Source organism: Bemisia tabaci, chromosome 5 (assembly GCF_918797505.1).
Source record: "Bemisia tabaci chromosome 5, PGI_BMITA_v3".
Lineage (NCBI taxonomy): Eukaryota > Metazoa > Arthropoda > Insecta > Hemiptera > Aleyrodidae > Bemisia > Bemisia tabaci.
In genome coordinates, this window is record NC_092797.1 from 32,345,179 (window position 1) to 32,367,207 (window position 22,029).

Genomic DNA, 22,029 nt, shown 5'->3' on the forward strand with positions numbered 1-22,029 from the left:
CACATTGGATCTAGAGTCCAGACTCTTAAAAACATCGACAAGAAAAAGTACTCTTGATTCAATCAGAGTCTAGCAGAGTCTAAATCAAGAACCAAGCCTCTTACTATAAGCGGATTTCGTTTTGATTCAAGCAAAAATCCGATTGAATCAAGCCTGGACTCTAGATCCAATATGTCCCCCCCCCCCATTATTAAGGGCCGTTCCTAAAATACGTCAAATTAAATTTCGGATTTTTCGACCCCCCCCCCCCCCCCCCCCCGCGTAACGCTTTTGTTCCTGGGGCCTCTAGGCATCCTTCAACAGGTAAAAACACTATGGTGTAACGCTCTCCTCGACCTCCCCACCCCCCTAAAGTGTTACGTATTTTACTAACGGTCCTTTAGGGGCAGCGAAGTCGAAAACATTCTGAGTGATGTATGGCGGGTAACGGAAAACTATTTTTCGCAGGAATAACGATCCCGCTTGTGCAAATTGAAACTAAATTGTGTATCATTAAAACAACTGGAGGGAAGAGAGGAGGGGATTGTCTGTTTTGAAAAGAAAACTTTTTAAGCTTCCAGAAAATCTAATCCCTTAGGCGGTCTCGTATATGACCTAACCACTTGCATTTGAGATCCCTCTTTCAAAAAAGGAGTTCATTAAAAAACGCGATCTCAGCCGAGATGAAGCAGTGATTAAAGAGCGCCTCTCCACCTTCCATCGGAATAATATATGACTATTTTATTCATAACATTAACTTTATTTCATTTTTGCATCGTTACATATTATGTTTTGAGACTGACAGATCGTTTAAGACTAAATCGTAACATCAGAAACTGGAGCAAGTAACTTGTTTCGGAAAGTGTCCAATTCTGAAATAAAAATCCATAAAATGGGAAAAATTAAACAACAAAACATTACATTTTTTCCGAGTTGGGCAGATTTTGAAGCAATTTTTTCAATAATACGCTGGGAGAAAAAGCGGCTTATTTTAGACTGAAATATCCTTGAATTCGCCGTCAGGATGAAATTTCTCTTGAATCAAGCAGAAAAGATGCTTTATCAAGAAAAAAGTTGCTGGTACCAGGTAATCAAGAGAATAATCTTCTCGGCGGTAAATTCAAGTCATTTTCCCGCCAGGGGCCAAATTTTATCGGCTCTCTCACACAGAGGAGGTGCAACATCCACCAATGAGTTCAAACTGCACCACTGGTCCTTCAAAAGCGCTAAGACGGACTTTATTTCAGTCGAGACTCGTCCTAAGTGGATTGCATTTCGCAAAAAGGAACCAGAAGCATTGCAAATCCTTTGCAGTCAAAATAATAGCTGAAATCATGAAAATATGTGAAATTATTACATGATCATTTTTATCTTAGATTCACAGTTTTCAGCGAGTAAAATAGAAACTGTCAATGGATAATCGCAGGTTTTTTTTTCCAAGACAAAAGAGATCGCTTAATCTTAGCAACATTGCAATGCTCCTGGTTCCTTTTTGCAAAATGCAATCCAAGCATATCCAATCACGGTGGGAGGACCAACAAAGTCCGGCCTTGATGTATTCCTATTATACTGCCGTGCTAAGGAAAAACGCCGTATGAGCCTTCAGGCGTTGCCATATTGCCTTTATTAAAAAAATAATCCACGAGAAAAGTGTTGGATGATATTTCTCCAATTTTCCAGGCAATTTTGTTCGCAATTTTATCTAAAACATCAGGAAATCTCGAGGAAAAATATGCAAAAAAAAAAACATATTGGATCTAGAGTCCAGACTCTTGAAAACATCGATAAGAAAAAATACTCTTGATTCAATCGGATTTTTGCCTGAATCAAAATGAAATCCGCTTAAATTAAGAGGCTTGGTTCTTGATTTAAGCTAGATTCTGATGGAATCAAGAGTACTTTTTCTTGTCGATGTTTTTAAGAGTCTGGACTCTAGATCCAATGTGTTTTTTTCCAGTGTAGTTCCATTGGTTTCCTCGTGAAATTTTCTTGCAGGGACACCCCTTAAAATTTGCAATGTGACGAAATAAACATCAAAATTTGCAGTTTTAGCAAACATTTTATGTCCAACCTTTCTAATCGACTCGATCCACTGTGCGGTGTTTTTCCTTAGCACGGCAGTATAGGATCCCTAAAGCACACTTAAAAATACCCCTCGTTTTCTTCGGAGAGGGAGTCGATCTCCGTGATGAGCGGAACGAAAACGTGAAGCTTGGTTTTCGTCACAACGTCGGTCGTGGTCGGTCGACAGGGCTCGGGACAGTCGGGCGAGACGGGGAGCGGGATGACGGAGTTGCTCCTTTTCAGTTCGTAGACCCTGCTCATCTTGGCGCCCATATCCTTCTCCGACTCGTTCCGCTCGAATTGGATCGTCTGGTGATGCTTCTGCTGCGGGTTGCCTTCGATCCTCATGTCGGCCGTCAACGTCATGTCGTACTGCGTGTTGATGATGTTCAAGCTCGCGCTCCGGTTCTTGACGAACTTCTTCACGTGTCTCCCGCCCCGCCACCGCTTCCCCTTCTCCTGCTCGTCGACCATCGTCGTCTCCAGGAGGCTCTTCCCCGACAGGTCCAGCCACTTCATGACGCGGTCCGAGAGCGGGTTCAGCTCCACCGTCGCTGGCGCCTCGTCGATCGGGAGGAAGAGCTGCCGGCCCCGCGCCGACTCGCCCCACCGCGTTCGTCCGAGCAAGGAGTACTTTTTGACCTTGTTCGTTTTGGGAGAGTCCTCCTCGTCGACCGGCTCTTGCTCGGTTTTCTGACACCGGTTCAGCAAAGGACTCGGGGAGCGGCTCGGTGGACGAGGTGAGCGCCGAGGAGCAAGCCGATGTCATCGACGGCGCGGATATCGGGGACGGCAGGAGCGCGGGCTCGGAGGTCGGAGCGGAGACGTGGCCCGCGCGGAACGGGATGTCCGGCACCATCTCGCGGAGGAGGGGGTCGTTCTTGGAGAGCACCACGTGGCGGATCCCCTTGATCCAGACGGTCCGGACGAACAGCGGCCTGCCCGAGGACTCCCAGCGACCGGGCATCTTCCAGTCGGTCGTTCTAGTTCAAGCTCAAACCATTCATCTGCCAACACAAAGCCACACAACGGATCAGCTGCGCGGGTTTTAGGATCGCGTTTTCGAGCAGAGACAAGAGACCCTCCACTGGCCTCTTTGCGACAGGTGACAGCTTTTACTTTTAGGGATTCAACACTTCTTTATGAACAGTTTATGGGAGCACCAGTCATCACTCTTTTTTCTGCTGCTGACTTATCTGGTCGGTGGATGATGAGCTTCGGGCGGTGTCATGAACCAAACGAGTTTCCCAAACTTCGGTAAGTTTGCGAAAAGCCCGTATCATACGATCAAAGTAGAGCTCTCAAAATGGCGTTACGTCGGGTCACGTGACCCTTTATTGCCGAAGATTCTCGGACCGAGCATCTTTGAGGGTCACGTGACCTTACGTGACGCCACTTTGAGAGCTCCACTTTGACCGTCTGATATCGGCTATAATACGATATAATATGACACGTTGTTAACCATCAACCAAGTAGATTGGTCAACAGTTGCATGTTGAAGTTCCGAAAGTAAAAGCTTCCACCATTGCCAAGATACTGATGGAGGGTCTCTTGTCTCTGTTTTCGATAGCTTTGCAAGAATAACCTAGGGTAAAAGTGGGTACTTGTAAGTCGCTCTCACGCGGAGAAGTGATCGACCAATCTCAAAATGATCTCTTTTTTAACGCAGTATGCGTTCCGGAATCTCTGCATGAGAAAATTCTAAGAGGTGATTTTCCATTTTCTGATTGGTCATGCGAGTTGAAGTACACGAAAACATGCCCATAAGCAAAGCATAGGAGACTTTTCCGAGGAGTTTCTTCAAAACTCACGGATTTAAACTCGTTGAAACTCTAAAGCTTAAGTTCTGAGCCCCAAAATACCAGTATAATCAATAAAACCTCGAATAATTGGCAGCAATTTAAGAAAAATCAGACTGGCAATCGTATGATTACCCCATCAAAGTCCATTCTACTTTTTCCCTACTTTTCCCCCTTTGAATTTTTATTAATTCGTATCGTCTGACGTGTGTCAGGAGTTATACGGTTCTAATATGTCAAGTCATATCTGATTTTTATCTTTTAGTTTACTGATTTGTTAATTTTAATTGATCAGATATGAATTTTTAGCTTTATCAGTTACTTACAAGTTTATAAAGATGAAAATCTCTCTAGAATCATTCTATCTATGTACTTGATGAACTTTAATTCAGTTATTTATCATAAAAACCGACTTTATGAATTTTAGTTTTTTTCTTTCTTTTTTTAAAGTTCTCCATGCCAAGAGCTAAAACATCCGAGACTGTAAGATCAGTGTTTAAAAAGAAAAAGACCCCTGCAATTCAATTATAGAGGTCCCGATGAAAGGAGAAATGGGAAGGAAGGCCGCGAAAGAAGAGGTATAGGATTTCTAACGACGCGTCGTTAGAACGGGTCGTTGCGACGCGACGACAGCGGGACGGAAGACTTAGGTCATGCAACTAAACGTGCTCCAGGGATGTCCGCGTTGCATAAGATAAAACCTGAAGGCGCTTCGGTTTGCTGCGTCGCGTCGCGTGGGATGATACATTGCGCTGACTGCGGCCGCGTTCGGTTCAAATCGCTGGCAACGCAGAGAGCCTCGAAAAGTAAAAACAAACCACAATACTAAAAAAATAAGCATTTAGATTGTGGGCGCATTAAGTTTTTCAGCCAGGCAGAACAATGCAAACACCGATAATGGAGTTTTAAAGGAGAGTGCTGGATTTTCATTGAAATTTCGTGCTAATCAATTATATTTAGCTCTCTTACAGTCTTTCCCCTTTTCGTGTCTTTTATATTTATCATAATCACATACTATTAGTGTAAATTTTCTATCGGCGTGCTAATTAGGAATTTAAAAACATTCGAACTTATCCACACGAGGTATAGTCGCTGACAATTCGAGTGGCTTCCTGATTTCTTTTACACAACTCGGAAGGAAAGGCGTTGAGACCCTAGGTTGCTGCCAGTGGCGTGGCGTGAATTACGATGTATCGATTGTTCTGCCATTTAAACCTACGGTAAATAATCGATTATTAAGGTGTTCGGTGCGAACACCCTGTTTATCGATCCATTTCCATAGGTTTAAATGGCATAACAATCGATAAATCGCAAAGTACGCCGCGCCACTGGTTGCTGCCCCTTTTCCCGTCCTCCTTTTTTCCCTCATAAAATGCAAATAAAAATGAGAATGTCCTGTTTTCTGAGCCAGGATTGTATCCATGATGGCTCTTAATTCAATTTGTTTGTTTTCCCTCAAAATAAAAATTAGGTCGATGAATGACTTAAAGTATGAAAGCTAAAGAAAGCGGCTGCCTATAAAGTCTTCTTTGAAAGCGGTTGGATTAGACTAGATTAGATGTAACCACTGGTGGACAAAACCCGAAACACGGAAACTCTAAGGGATTTTGAAGCGTTTTTGCGTGCACAGAAAATCTTTAAAAACATGTAAAATAAAAGAAATAAAGAAAAAGAACGTTTTCAAAGGAACGTCACTATTCGTGTCCGTTTTCAGAGAAAGGTTCTCCGAACGACTTAAAAGGAGCAGCAGTTGGCTGCCGCTCTGCTTTGTAACTAAAGGAAGTATAATGTTTAAAAATGGACCGAGTACTATTCGAGAAGAAAATTTTATTGAATACACTCCTCGTAAAATTTTGAACAACCACTGTCCATGCTTGCAATATATTGCACTCTTGTTTGATGTAGTATTCAACAAATATCTTACACATTTTAAGATTGCACGTCGGCAGAAAAGGATATCATTTTGCCTCAGACATCAGCAATAAATACAGCTCTTTCACTGGAGAGTGTGAAAATGTTGTACGTATTGTCGTAAATGACGTCTACATCTGCGGACTTACTCTACGGTCCGAACCCTCGTTCGTATTTTGCATAATAATTCTGCTGCCTTTATGAAATGATACAATTAATTGGATCGAGATCAGAAGAATTTTAAAAAAAAAACTCGATTTTGAAAACTCGGTCGTTACTGCTCCTTTCGCTAACGTATAAAGCTCCGCTAGAGGTACACGCCCAACGAAAAGAACGCTCATCGCGAGTACGAGAAAATCTCACACTCAGCGCGCCTTCAATTATGTGCGTATGCAATTCGGACATCCATCGAGCACGAATAGTTGTATTCAGGTCTTGGGATGATTTCCAAGCGCGTCCTCTCCGAAAACATCACAACTGAGGGCTTTTAAGTTCTGTTAACATGCTTTCTAATACAACCAGCGGTTATTATCTAGGACAACTTCCATTTGTGTCCAAGTAAGATGTAGAAAAAAGTCTTCGAGACCTTTCACAGCGAAAATGTCACTGTTCTTCTATGGGCCGTTTAAATATTACGTAAGTCATCTTGGCCGATTTTTGACCTCCCTTCCCCCTTTTGAATTACGTAAGACACTGCTTTAACTCCCTCTCCTCCAATTTTTTCAGAAAATAATCTACCTAGAAAGAATGGAGAATAATTAATATTGAAAAATATAATTTTTTTATTTTATTCTATTTTATTTTTTTTAAATTGAGATTTGGTTAACAACTGCTGCTACAATACCTGCCAAACGAGTGTTTTCCGCAAAATTTAAGTCCGTAGCTCTGCTTAAAAACGTTTTAGAAAACATGATTTGGAAGAGTTACGTATTTTGTAAAACCCCCGAATACGTGGTAAAATCCTGCGACATATTTTATTTTGCAAATCATTTATTTGCCTCGAGCGTCTCAAGTAGTATTTTTCAACGGAAAAATAGTGATATTTTGGAATCAAGTTGCGATTTTTTTTTTACGATTTTTCAGCGATAAAATCGAGCCATTATCCTCGATCTTATCTCAATTTTATCTTCATAAAATCGCGTTTGATCAAATCGAAATTTTATCTCAATTTATCACGATTTTACGTTCGATAATAATGCAATAGGTAAGTCGACGTCGATCAAATCGCAATACAATCTCCGATCAAATCGCAACTTATCGCGATCACTGGTACTTGGAACGTATGGCACTTTAGCTCCCTCGAAGAGGATTGAATAGTAGGGTCTTGAATTTTCCATCTGGAATGCACGCTCGCCTGGGAAACCACCACCACAGATCAATCTCTATTCGTCGTCACAATACTTCATGTACTCACCTGTCGGAGTAATCATATGAATGCTATTAGAGTTACTGCACAACATCCTCAGTCACGCTTCAACCCAAAGCGTTCGTTGTAACAGCTCCAGTTGTTATTTGAACCTCTTGTTTCTTCTTCTTTATTCTTGATATTGTAAACATTATCCCTATCCCGAAGTGTCACGACAGCTCTTGCAAAACCTGCAAACAAATCATTTTGTTAAGTATGCCTCGAATGAAACTTTATCGCCAGAAATGGACGAAAACACGATGAATATAATGTCGCACATGCATCCACTATATACTTAATGTTCGGAATTTCTACCCTCTCTCTTTGCGCAATTTTTTGTGCCCCGGGGCTATTTCAATAGATAAAGAACTGACAGCTCCTTATTTCCTCCTGTCCTTTTCCTCGGCTAGCTATTTACAACCTATAAATTAAGGGTGGTAAATATGGGTATAACATGTAAATACATGTTATTCCCGTCGTAATTTGAAAATGAGTCTCACGGCAAACTTAAACGCCGACCCTTTTTCTTCTTCTTTTTTCCTGCAAAAAGGATTAATATTTTTACTACGCTAGGAAAAATAATGTACCACCAAGAATAGATGATGATAAAATTTTTCTGAGGTTCCTCGGCTTTTTTTTTGCTATAAATTACGATCAGGGACCACTTGTGCTAAAATTTCCACCCTTCTGCAAAACTTTTCTTGTGGCATTCTTGGTGTCAAGAAACTGGAAAAACCGGCAGCTCGTGTATCTGCTCTGAGATCAAATTAATTTGAACATATCGGAGTTTTTTTTTATTTTTTATTTTTTTTTAAAGAAGTTGATTTTTCCTGTGGAAGACAAACATGGTTTTTCTCCAAAAGAATCCACCGTAAAATGAGAGAAAATTTTGAGTTCTCATTGGGAAATTTTCCCTTGAAAATCAGGACGAAGCATTGAAATATCAGGGAACGAAAAAACTGAAGTTCCAGACACCATGCATATTCGTGTGGATCAGCCTTAACTTGTTTTTAGCTGACTAACGCGCTCGTGAAAAATTTCAGATTCCAAAAATATCAAAACGCATAGTTTAGCTTCAGCCACACTGTTTTTGAACTCGAAAAAGGTAGCAAGCATTTAGAACCCCCTATGGAAATATTTTAGCAATTTTGTTGATAAAGGAAATGATCAAGGAGAGTGGAAATTCAGAAATCTAGATAATCAGGGACAATCAGGATCTCTTTTTTAAAATATTAGCAGTAAATGTCTATCCTCAACTTTGCTCAATTACCGCGAGAAATGAACGCAATATCTACATTTAAAACATGAAAGGAGGAAAAAACTTTAAAAAAAGGATCACATTTTTTTATCAAATTTTTTCATTTTATCAATCTATTTATTTATTTTCCAAAGTTTGGAATAAATGTTTAATTGACAGTACCTAATATTTCGACGGTGTAAGTCGGCAATCACATAAATCGGTTTGCGATGTCTTTTTTCAATTTGTTCTCCTTTAAAAAAATAACATAGGCGGAGATTTTCAGACTCTGCCAACGAGATAGGTGATTGCGGACCTACGCCGTCGATTTGCCGCTCGGCGAAGAAAACTAGTAGAAAAATATCAGAAATTAATCGAAAAACTCTTACCTCTTCGTAAAATCAGTTAAATTTGATGTAAGAACAATACGGTAGCTGAAATGGGACAAGCTATATTTGGTCCAGTTTTTTCAGTGCAGGTAGGATGTTTAGAATTCGAAATTTCGGCGAGGCAGTGGCGGGTGGAGAAAAAAACCTAAGGTAACGTGTCGAAAAAAATTCGGCACGTCAGAAATACAATTTTAGAGGAGATCCAAGAATTCGCTTAAATGATGAAATTGTCACGGCAGTGTGGTGTGCGGTATCGAAAATATTGATGTGGCGTGCGAAGGGCCAGTTTAAGATGCGGAGCACGAGGACGGGTCGACTCTCAGCAAGCTACTGACTGGATAAACGTTACGTGGTGAGGTTGTAGTCCTCTCCTTCCTCTGTTTACTTTGTGATCAACCAACTGTTCTGAGTCAGAACAAGATGGGAGAAGGAAATCGTATCGTGACAAGCACGATTCATTCATTTCCAACCCGATTCTGCCCCGTGGGTCTCCTCCGTTCCTTTCCCGCTCTTCCGCCTTCCTATTTCCACGTAATCCGAGCTCGCTGTTTTAATCCTGTACGGACTTTTCAACTTTGACAGTCGCACTTTCACGCCACGGCAGTGCTGCCATTTCCCGGTGTTAATTTCGAAATTAGGAAATTTTCGAAATTCGGAACTCTTCAAATAATCGGGCTTTTTCCCGGAATCTTCTGAATCCATTGGCGGATCCGGCAAATTGGCAACATTGCCTTTCCTCCATTTAAACCTATGGAAATGTATCGATTCTTGAGGGGCCAGATGTTCCGACAAGAATCGATTACTTAGCATAGCTTTACATGGAGGAAATCTGATGTTGCCAATTTGCAGGATCCGCCCTGTCTGAATCCCCGGAATTTTCCGCTATTTTCGGAATTTTCTTGAAATTTGCGGTTTTTCGCTTGTTTGACCATTTATTTGGTCAAATTTAGGGACTTTCGTTCAAATTTGACGATCTTCGGAACTAAATCCGGGCGTATTCCGGAATTTTTCTCGGAACTTTGGCAAGTCGGAATATGTTTCCGGAAATCGGAATTATTTCGGAATCTTTTGATGAAGTAAAATGGCAGCACTGCGCCACGTCGAGGGATGAAGGGTTGAGACGAAACGAGGAACGGGGTCACGTGATTTTGAAACGAAGAAAATGAGTGAAGTCAGCGAACAACGGAGCGTGAGCTACCGGGGGCAGTGCCCTATGAGACTAAATATTTCAGGGCCTCGCAGAAATGCGCTGACTTGACCCCAAAATCAGTCACAGAGAAACTCCTAAAAACTCTTTAGGGGCCATTGAGGCTTCCGACAAGGAAGAGATAAATTTTTCGAGAGACAAGCTAGGACAAGCCAGAAGTTACGATTGCAAGAATTCCCGAAACGTCACCTCGGCTAGCGTTCTTTATCTCTAGGCGCCAAATCCTCTCTCCTCTATATTCTGATTTTTTGTTGTTGTTGGTTCGGCAATCTACTCAGGGTATTCAGCCTGAATTTTGATGGGACGATTCTCATCGGTCTCTATTCTAATAAAATCATTTCTAAGACGCTCGATGGACGGGGTGAGAAAGGAGAGTAAGACGGTCCAAAGGGCGAGTTCCAAAGAAGGAATCAAAATTCATTGTAAGGAGGAAGTCGTTAAGAATATTGTTTGGCGAGAAATTTTTCTTTGATAGAGTCCCTTTATACCCAGAGTTAAGACAACTCACTTTTGGTTGGGCTCTGGTTGGGCTGAAAGTGGCCTAAAAAAATCCAATTCTGATTGGTTCTCGCTCATGGAGGCCGAAACGAGTGCACCAAGATGGCGGTACCTCGAATGTGAACAAGAATAATGAAAATATTACCTAATTGTGGTTTATCAAGAGTAAATTGTCATTTCCATCGGTCCAAAATGAGAATAGATTAAGAAATTATTCACAAACCAATCTCATTTTCTTTTTAATTGATCAATTTGTTGATGTTGTTGATGTTGTGATGACAGACATCGCAGGATTCCTGATCCTTATCCCTCAATATCGTGCGTTTGGGTGCTTTCGTTTCGGCCTCCATGGCCAGCCAAGGCCGGCTGCCGGTCAGTTGATAATCGAGTTGTCTTAACTCTGGGTATAAAGGGACTCTATTCTTTGAAACATCGTTTTGTTATTCAATCAAAACTATTTGCTCATTAATCGCCAACGGACGATTTTGACGATTTCGCTGGTCGCGAAGTGACCTTTGGGGCGCGCGGCGCCCTGGAAGTTGGGCCGCGTAGCGGCAAGGGGATGGACCCCCTAGTCGTGTTTAAAGGCACCTTATAGTCCGGCAGATCGCTGTCATTTTGCTGTTATTCCGCGAAATTGACAAATTTTTTAAAGTTGACGTAACTTTTCTTCCTGATCTCAAAATCAGTTGTCGGCCCAATCGAAGCTGAAGTGTTGGACTGCAGGGAGAAAATGTCGAAAAATGTCTCATCTCAAAATGAGACCAGAAACGTTTTTCCAATGTAACTTTTCTTCCTAATCTTAAAACCCGTTGTCGGCTTAATCAGATTTGGGGCGTTCCATCTAAAGTTGGCGATAAAACCGAAAAAAGGTCTCATTTCGAAATGAGGCAGACGAAATTTGCAAAAAATGCATAACATCTCCCATTCTCAAAAAAAAAAAGTAGCGTGAAGGGAAAATTCCACCGGAAATACCTACTCGATATTTCCGGTTGCATCAGCTGATCGCCGGAAACACACTCTGGTTGCGCGCAAAATAAAAATTAAGCACCTGATAAATACTCACCGGAAGTATCCAGCATTTGACACGGCATAATGATACGCGTTACACGTTACACTTATGATTTTATTTATAGATATTATAGAATGAGATTTGCTAGCTGCCGCGCGTACATGCATTTTTTATGCAAAATTTTTTTCCAGTACAATTACTTCAAAATACACATCGACGGTGTAAGTCAGCAATCACATAACTCGATTTCCCTGGTAAAAATTGGCTATAGGAGCTGCGTTTCAAAATACCATAGGAGTTCTTATGGCCGACTGAAGATGGCGATAGAAAATCATATAGCTGGCTGTAGAAAGTGGAAAAAATCATACGGTCGGGCACACGAAGCGATAAAAAATTAAACAGCCGGGCTATAGTTCATATCGCCGGGCTTTACACCTTATCGCCTGGCTGTTGCTTTTTCGCCATCGGCTATAAAAGGTTATAAGAAATTGTGTAGAAATTCATGTGCTTTGGAAATCCTTAAGTTTGTACGGAATCACCTTAATATTCACAAAACGCACATTATATTTTCCTTTACTACATATTTTTTTTCATCAATTAAAATGAGAATAATCCATATAGAGTGTGCAAACATTTCAAAGTCATGAGTTGAAAAACGCTGACTCCACGAGATTAAACATTAGAGTCTAACACAAAGCGGAGCGGCGGCGCACTGGCGCCTACAAACCTAACAGGGATACTTCACGCATTGCGCAATGCGTGAAGTATCCCTGTTAGGTTTGTAGGCGCCAGGCGTTTCGCGCTGGCTGCCCGCCCGCCGTGCCGCAGCTTGCCACGGCGTTTGAAGCAACTATTTCACACCAGAGGTATTGCACAGTATCATACGAAATTGAAGGCGCTCCAATATATTAGGAATGGCAGGCATCCTTCAAAAGTACGGAGCTTTCCGCACAAAATGAATCAACATACTTACTACGGCCCAAAAATAGAGCGGTAGTCCAAAAACTCACTAAGTCCTAGCATCCGTAATTAGTAACATGTAGCGTACACTTTATCGCCAGGCTGTTGCTTAATCACCATCGGCTGTAAAAGGCTATAAGAAATTGTATTGCCGGCTATAGAAGCTATTGGAAATCTTACAGCCGGCTGTAGGTCTATGGTATTTTATAACACAGATTCTACTGCCAATTTTTACCAGGGTTGCGACGTCGCAGACTTCCTATCATACTTTATTTTTTAAACGGAAAACTACTCAACGGCAATTCTTTAAATTGCCGTGATTTTTCTTCTCTGTGCGAAGAAAATTCTGCAAAAACTTCAAGGAATGAAAACAATTTGTTCTCCTTTAAAAAAATAACTTAGAGGCGGAGATTTTCAGACACCGCAAACGAGTTATGTGATTGCCGACTTACACCGTCGACATGCGTCTGTATCCAAGTTACTGCTTGTCATTTCGCGGAGAGACGAATGAATGGAGATGTTGCATGTGTGAGGGATTTGCGATTTGACCATTGATTCTTATGTAAAAGTTTGCGAGAAACACGATGGTGCCACTGGTTTTCTCTGAAATCATCTCCCCAGCTCAAAAAAAGCTCTCAAAGTGATGCCAAAATGGAGGGGGTATCCCACCCTACCCTGAGAGTCCACACCTCTACATCAAAACAAACTCTCCATGCAAAGATAAGGAGCAAATACATTAGCAGGGTTTCCGTGTTTTCAGTTTTGGAGTCCCCAAACAAAGTGGCAACCCTGCTAATGTATTTGCTCCCTATCTTTGCATAGAGAGTTTGTCTTGATGTAGACGTGGACTCTCAGGGTAGGGTGGGATATCCCCTTCATTTTGGCCTCACTTTGAGAGCTTTTTTTGAGCTGAGGAGATGATTTCAGAGAAAACCAGTGGCACCATCATGTTCCTCGCGAACTTTTACATAAGAATCAATGGTCAAATCGCAAATCCCTCACACATGCATCATCTCCATTGATGAATAGAGTAATGAACTTTGCATTCTCAGAATGTCTCGCAGTAATAACTCGATATAATTTTGAGCTCAGTAGTATGATGATCATAACCGTACCAGCTGCCCCGCCTCCTGATAGCCACAGATTATAAACATGCGTGCGGGCGGGAAATGTTTATCGATCTCGTAGCGCCCGCTGCAATACCTGTTCTAATAATTTTAGTGTCGCTTGTCATGTGTTTACTATCCCAAGTAGCATGTTCCAACGGAAAAATCGGGATGTATTGCAATTTTATCGGCGATAAAATCGCTATAGGATCATCAACATCTAAGCGGTTATCCTCGATCTTATCGGGATAAAATCGCGATTTTATCGCCCGGCAATTCATCGCGATATTTTCGAAATAAAAATCGCGATAAATGGCGATTTAATCTCGACTCTATCGACGAAAAGTGATCGCGATTTTATCGAACCGAAAATTGCGATGTGTAGAGATTTAATCGCCATATATCGCACTTTTTAATGCGAAAATTTCTCGATCACTGCTACTTGGGATGGTTACTCTGCCAAAACTCAGCACTATCTCTCGTGGGACGTGGTGTAGACTATATTTTCATCAAAATGTGAATGCTTTTTATGGAGAAAAAGGCATGAAAGTGCAATACATCGTCGGACTTGTCTCGACTGACGCGAGTACCGCGCGTCAGTCTTACCAAACAGATTTTTTTGAATTGTCGGATTATGGTTTTTCAAAATCCTCCAGCAGTTTAGCCGTATACCTCGCACGGAACGATTCCTCGTGTTAATTAGCGAACATTTCATGCAGTCAATTTTTAAATCACTCCTAAATAATAACAATAATGATTAAGTAAGCATAAGAAACAAAAAAACACATGTTGATTCCTTTCCTCACTGTTGGACTTTCATCCTGTCGCGTTCGCATTTAATAACATGGAGACCCTGGTAAAAATTGGCGATAGGAGCTGCGTTTCAAAATACCATAGGGATTCTTATAGCCGGCTAAAGAAGGCAATAGAAAATCATATAGCTGGCTGTAAAAAGCGGAGCAAATCACATAGCCGGGCTATACGAAGCGATAAAAAAGTATGCAGCTGAGCTATAGATCCTATCGCCGGGCTTTACACTTTATCGCCATCGGCTATAAAAGGCTATAAGAAATTGTGTAGAAATTCGTGCGTTTTGGAAATCATTAAGTTTGATACGGAGCCAACATAATATTCACAAAACACACATTATATTTTCCTTTAATATATATTTTTTTTTCATCAATTAAAATGAGAATAATCCATACAGGATGTGCAAACTTTTCAAAATCATGAGTTGAAAAACACTGACTCCGCAAGATTATATTGGAGCATAACACAGAGCGGGGCAGCGTGCTGCCAGCGATAAGCGCGCACCAGCGCCTACAAACCTAACTGGGATACTTCACGCATGGCGCAATGCGTGAAGTATCCCTGTTAGGTTTGTAGGCGCTAAGGCGCTTTTCGCGCTGGCTGCCCGCCCGCCGTGCCGCAGCTTGCCACGGCGTTTGAAGCAACTATTTCACACCAGAGGTATTGCACAGTATCATACGAAATTGAAGGCGCTCCAATATATTAGGAATGGCAGGCATCCTTCAAAAGTACGGAGCTTTCCGCACAAAATGAATCAACATACTTACTACGGCCCAAAAATAGAGCGGTAGTCCAAAAACTCACCAAGTCCTAGCATCCGTAATTAGTAACATGTAGCGTACACTTTGTCGCCTGGCTGTTGCTCAATCGCCATCGGCTATAGAAGGCTATAAGAAATTGTGCAGCCGGTTATAGAAGCTATTGAAAATCTTACAGCCGGCTTTAGGTCTATGGTATTTTGGAACACAGATTCTACTGCCAATTTTTACCAGGGGAGCAATTTGGACGCATTTCTATCGAACGGCACTATGTGCATTGTAACGTGAGCTTTGTTATGCACGTTTTCTTACGAGTATCAGGGCTCATGTCTTAATGCACATAGCTCTGTTTGGCAGAAATACATCCATTTGAGCGGCTTTGGAGCACGAATAGTTGCGCATAGTAGTTTTGTCATTTCCACTCTTTCCCGGCGAGAAACACACTGCACTCTCCTCACTGCGCGTCTCTTATTCTGTCGCATTTGCCTTCAATAACCGTGACAGTAATATGAGCGGCTTGGGAACACGAATAGTTTAGTAGGGATGGACGAATATCGAATTCGAATGCGATTATTGCGATTATTTGAAAATTCGAATCTTGCGATTGCGAATACTTCGGAAGCGAATATTCGAATATTTTCGATTATTGCTTCGATTTCTGATTTTTTATGAACCGTGAGAGATGAATGACACTTTTAAATAAGACGGTCAATCATTTCCGTGTGGAGTAGTTGTGGACTAGTTTTAATTAATGACGAGATTGACGATAGGGATGGACGGTTTTCGAATTCGAATGCGATTATTCGAATTTGCGATTTCGAATACTTCGGAAGCGATAATTCGAATGTATTGCGATTCTCTCGGAGCCGATAATTCGAATATCGAATATTCGATTATCTAAAAATATTCGACCAGTCGCGTAAGTATAGTAGTTTTGTCACCTTCGCTCTGTTCTAACGAGGAATACTTGTTATTCTCTTCACTACGTGTCTCTTATTCTGTTGAGTTCGCCTTCAATGGCTATCACGGCAATATGAGAGGCTCGGGAGCCCGCGAATAGTTGCTGAGGATCGTATGCAGAGATCGTATCGATTACAAAAAATTATTGCAATCGCATTTTTCCATCTGCGCAAACTCTGCAACATATTCATCCAAACCCCCCGTAAATTTTTTTTTAAAAAAGCATGTTTTTATAGTTAAAGGGGCGGGTGGTTATTCCATAACCTCAATTTAAAATAAAAAAACCATGCTTACAGTTAAACTTTCAGAAGTTGATCCCTGATAAAGTCTTATACTTACCAGCAAAGTATACCTACTTATGACACGAAGAAATAGTCATTTTCTCCCTTTTTTCTTCGAGTGTTGTAAAATTAGGGGTAATTTTGACTGTTAAATTCCTTGAAACTTAACTTCCGAGCACATTTGCGGATCCTGAACTTTTTCCTCGCTGGACTTTTCTTTCTTTCGCTTATCATCTATTATGAGTTACTTTTTTCGTTTTTCCACAATCACGTCGCTTTTTTTTTTTTTTTTTGTTAAATTTTTTTTTTAAATTGTACTTAGATTATTATTATACGTACACATGGGATATGAGGGCGAGTACCCAAGAGTCGGGTACGAGGTCTTCCCAAACTTCCTAATGTTTCTAAGGTATCGAATTTCCTCAAGTTCTTTTTTTCATTTTTGATGTTGTCTTGGCGCCACCAGTCAGTTCTCAGTCCTGAGCTTGCATTTTTTTTGGCGTGCACAAGTACAAGAAGGAAGGCATGAAAAACACCAGTAGCATGTGTATCCGTCATTTAACCAGTCTCTAAACTTTCTTTTTAGAGAGGTGTTGATTGCCAACCACGCTCCTCGCAATTAGAAGCTCATCAAGTCGAAAAGTCGGAAGTTGTTAATGATCGCATGTTGCGGTGAATAAAGCGCCTTTAAAAGGAAATAGCGCCCAACATGCCTTTCGAAAATTGTTATTAGTGAGGGTATTTTGAGTGCTTCGCACCAGGGTAAAAGACCTTTTTTTTAAAAAAAAAAAAAAAAAAAAAAAAAAAATAAATTATCTGGTGCATAATAGCACTCACCCTCTTTCTTTCTCTCTAAGTTTGCTTTTTTCCTTTCGTTTATATCATTCTTTGCTCAGCTCCTCATTCCCCCCTTTTCCACCCCGAGACTTTTTTTATCCAAAAATTAGACGGGGTTAAAGTTTTTGAAAGGCAGGGCCGGATTAAGGGGGTGGCCACCTGGGCCGCGGCCCATGGCGGCAAATGATGTAATTTTTTCATATGTAGGTATCAAGAAAAAAAATCTGATTTAGAATGTAACCCGGTCTCCGGACATATAATTTGAATATGCGCGGTTTGGTCCCTCCAGTCCCAGGGCACGTTGATTGGTCTCTCTCTACTGGCTGTCGGCCAGTGGGGAGAGGGCAATTGGCATTGCCTGGGGAGTGGGGGGCCCGGCCGCCATTAGTCTTTTGCCATCTCCTCAGGAGACTTCACGTAAGTTTTTTCATCATCTTTTTGAAAGGGTGGGGCTTCGGCCCCATCTAGTGTTTTTGTCCTCAATCATGTGCTTCAGGGTCCTTCCGCTATTTGAACTCTAAAAACCTACTCGTGTTCACTTTATCCACCTGTTTTCATTCTCTATCTCGTTTGAGGCTTACGGGCCCCGGCTTCTAGAAAAAAAATTACAAACGTGAAAATGCGGAAAAAATCTCTCATTTCCTGTGAGTTAAAGTATAGTAATTTCTAATTGGTTCGTCTTTCGGTGATACAAGAGACAGCGCCTTTCATTAGCCTATAGTTGAGAGAGAAACCGCAAACACGCAATTTGGCCTGGAGCGGCGTGTCGCAGAGAGCAATGACGACGCGGACTTGAGATGAAAAGGAGAAGCCCTCGGCGCGCCGATCAGCATAAAAAACATATTAACGCCTACAAGACTCTATGAATACTTCACACATTGCGTTAAACGTAGTGCGGTCAGTAGCGGTTGGCGTGAAACTCATAGCGCCTGCAAGACTGCATGAATACTTCACGCATTGCGTCAAACGTAGTGCGGTCAGCAGCAGTCGGCGTGAAACGCATAGCGCCTACAAGACTGTAGGAATACTTATCGCATTGCGCCAAACACAGTGTGGTTGGCGCTGTGGCGGAAATTAAAATCATCAAAACACATTCATGTTTATTCTTTCATAATTTGTTCGTTCTTTTCTTAAAAATGAAAGGCCTCGTCCACACAGAAATAGGTTTACGGAACCTAATTTTTGCGCAAAGTTCTGTGAAATTTTGCTAGTGTTGACAAAGCTTTCACAAAAAATGTGCCCAACACGAGTAAACACGTCTTATGCACCCCTCCTCCTCCGGCACGTTCACTTGATGGTTTGTATCGATGTTTCAAAACGAATGAGAAGGGCCGGCAAAATACAGGCGGCCCATGGGCGGAAAGTAGGTAAATCCGGCCCTGTTGAAAGGAGTCCAAATGTATAAAAATACCTCAAGATCAAACGAAATTGCTCCTTAAAATCTCAGATACAGACCCTTCCTAATTTGCGTGCCTGCCTCCCCTCCCCTTCTTTTTGTGAATCTTGTTGATCCATATTAAAGGAATCGTTCACTTTATATTGATAGATTCAAAGAAAGACAGGGAGGGGGGGTTGGCATTTAGTTGACAGCCGCCTCCTTATCAATCCATACATTTATTTAATAAAAACAAAAGTTTATTTTACTTTCACCGGCTTGCCCCCATCTGTGTTTTAATGTAGGTGTATTTTGTCATCGCTACGAATTTTTTGTTGTTTATTTTTTTATGTTATTTTTTTCACTCTTTTTATCCTTTGTATTTTACCTGTTTCAGGATTTGCTAGATGAGCTTCAAGAGAAGTATCCGGAGTTGGATGCGAGACTTCCTCAGTTATTGTCAGTTGCATTTGCCCTGTCCTCGGTTGAATCAAGGAGTCTTGGCCTTCCTGATTTTCCCTTAGAGAATATTGAGAAGGTTGCAGCTCAATTGGTAAATGCATCTTCCTATCTTCAGTTGTTTTAAAAATTTTTTTCTGCCATCAACAAATGTAAGAACTTGCTGAAACCTCGAAATTGCTTCGCTGAAATCACCTAGATAATTTACATTCAATTTATTCTCTATATATTTATTATTGTCAATTTCAGACTCTAAGATCATCAAAAAGATCATAACAACTTCATGCATCATCAAATTTTTTGAGATTTCTTGATACTTGGTTGAGATAAAATCGGCCATTTCAAAGATTAAATCGCTCAATTTTAATATCACTAAATTTATGCAACTGTTTTTTACATGGCCAGAGGATACAAAATGCTCAGTCCTAAATTTTTCATCCAATATTACATGCATTTTTCTCCATTTTTTTTATTTTTTTTTCCAAATTTTGTATCATGTCTTAAATTTGAGAAATCTGCTCAAATACCTGTTTGAAATTAAGCTGAATACGAAAGCTTTGTTATTTTGTAATCATGAACTTCAGAATTCACATTTATCTTTTTTTCTGCAGGTTAAATATCCAGATTTGTCAGTCTCAGATGCCGTGAAGAAACTGTATCCCTACAGCATTTTTGTGCCAAAAACGGAGCAAAATACTGTAGAAAATTTAATCAAAGACTTACTTCCATCAGAAAGCAAACAAATATACAAGGTCTTAGACTTCACGATAAGTGATAACTCGCTTGAAAGTATGAAAGTCTCCATCTCACCAAGTGAAGTGACTCTCAATGTACCTTCAGGAAGCAATGCATCCCGACCTATGGAGAGCCAAAACTTTATTTTCACTCCATACTTAGACCACACATTCGCCTCAATTTTACTGTCTCATAGCACTAGTGACTTTTGCATTGTAGGACCAAAAGGGTGCGGTAAATCTGCAATTATCAGGCACTTAGCCAACAAATTGAATTACCAGATCGAACCAGTAGTGCTTTACCGTGACATCACCTCACGTGATCTAATTCAGCAAAGAACGACTTTACCCAATGGTGATACTGTTTGGCAAAATTCACCACTAGTTACCGCCGCCCTCGAGGGGAAGCTAGCCGTTCTTGATGGTATCCATCGAGTCCATCCTTCCACCCTCTGCTTGATCCACCGGTTGGTCCATGACCGTGAACTCCAGTTGTACAATGGCGAGAGGCTTTTACGGCATGACCGATACGATGCCCTGGCAGAAAAGTTTGGTGAATCCTACCTGACAGATTCAAAAATTTTCCGAATACACCCTGCTTTCAGGATTGTGGCCCTTGCAGAGTCCCCTGGGGGTGACATTCCACAGTGGTTGACATCTGAATTGCTAAGTCTATTTTTATTCCATGAAATGAGGCCACTCAATCTAGAGGAAGAAACTTTTATCATGCAGTCATTGTTCAATGTCCCTGCAGAAACGTTTGAAGGCTTGCTGTATGCTGCTGAACACCTTAGAACAGCTAAAGATCCTGCATTATCATCTTTAGCTAATTTTCTTTCTACAAGGCAGCTTTTACGGACAGCGAGAAAATGTTCTACCTACAGACATACTTCACTGGATGTGTATGATATTATTCAAAATGCTTGCATGGCCAAATTTCTTCCTCCCTTGACTAAGCATTCCTTGGACACCATTCTCAAAAAATTAGACATAATTCCAAGAAATGAAAGCTTTGCCACGAAATTTTTGGAGATTCGAGAAGATACAGTCACGATAGGAGATACTACTGTTCCTCGGTACAAAACAGAAGCTAAAAGTAAAGTTCCACAAGTTCTATTTTATGATGTCCCTCAACATTTGAATTTACTTGAGAAGCTAATGCAAGATTTTTCAGTTGGAGAACATATCCTTCTTGTCGGTAACCAAGGAGTTGGTAAAAATAAAGTGACAGACCGTTTACTTGAACTTTTAAATAGGCCGAGAGAATATATTCAACTTCATCGTGATACAACAGTTCAGTCTCTCACTGTGCAGCCCTCTTTGGTTGGTGGTGTTGTACGCTATGAAGATTCTCCACTTGTGCAAGCTGTAAAATCTGGTCATGTGTTAGTGATAGATGAAGCTGACAAAGCTCCAACACATGTAACATGTATCCTAAAAACCTTGATTGAATCAGGTGAAATGATTCTCTCCGACAGAAGGCGCATTGTGCCCAATACAGATCCACGAGCTGTCAACAAATTGCCTGATATAATTCCAATTCATCCTGATTTCCGAATCATCATGTTGGCTAATCGGCCAGGTTTTCCTTTCTTGGGTAACGATTTGTTCAGCTCCTTTGGTGACCTTCTTAGTTGCCACATAGTTGACAATCCCAACCCAGAATCAGAAAGAATGTTGTTAAAAAGTTATGGACCTGATGTCTCTGATACTGTAATTGATAAATTGATCAAAGTCTTTGGAAAGCTAAGGGAACTCTCTGATCAGAATCTTGTATCATATCCTTACTCCACGAGAGAAGCCATTAATATAACCAAGCACCTGCAGGTGAGAATAATTTTCAAATTTTTTAAGTTTGTCATAATCAGGAATGTATTTTTTTGTTTAGAAGAATTATTTCAAAGGAGGTGCTTTGCAGATGCAGTATTTTTGTTATAGGATAAGATGCTCTACATGAATAAATTCAGAAAACACGTATATCCCAATAGTGGTGTTTTACAAGTACTATTCCCTTCAGCAAAACGAACCAACTCTATTGCTTGAAATTAAAAAAAAAAAATTAAAATGATAAATTCTCCTACTAAAAAAGAGCACTTATGCAGGGTAGTCTGCATTGCATGTAACTGAAATACATCAATTCCGAGGTAAGCCATCATCATGTCGCTCTTAAAGTTTGCATCTGTAAGGAAATACCTTTATATATTTTAAATGCTCTGAAGCACAAAGAAAAGAACTAATTAAGGACTTA

The 22,029-nt window shown here is 40.9% G+C and overlaps 1 protein-coding gene and 1 long non-coding RNA gene across 2 annotated transcripts in view; one reads left to right on the forward strand and one right to left on the reverse strand.

Moving 5' to 3' along the window:
* c12.2 (von Willebrand factor A domain-containing protein c12.2) overlaps nt 1–22,029 on the forward strand; it is a 49,545-nt gene that overhangs the window by 20,025 nt on the left and 7,491 nt on the right. The window contains exons 8-9 of the mRNA XM_019052001.2: nt 18,986–19,141; nt 19,659–21,608. Of these exons, the coding sequence (XP_018907546.2) occupies nt 18,986–19,141; nt 19,659–21,608 (2,106 nt within the window). The remainder of the gene's footprint in view (nt 1–18,985; nt 19,142–19,658; nt 21,609–22,029) is intronic.
* Nucleotides 597–9,769, reverse strand: LOC109037383 (uncharacterized). Its single transcript, XR_011899901.1, has 3 exons — nt 8,785–9,769; nt 7,168–7,349; nt 597–3,050 (listed from the first exon to the last, which is right to left on the reverse strand). It is a non-coding gene; the product is annotated as an uncharacterized lncRNA (long non-coding RNA).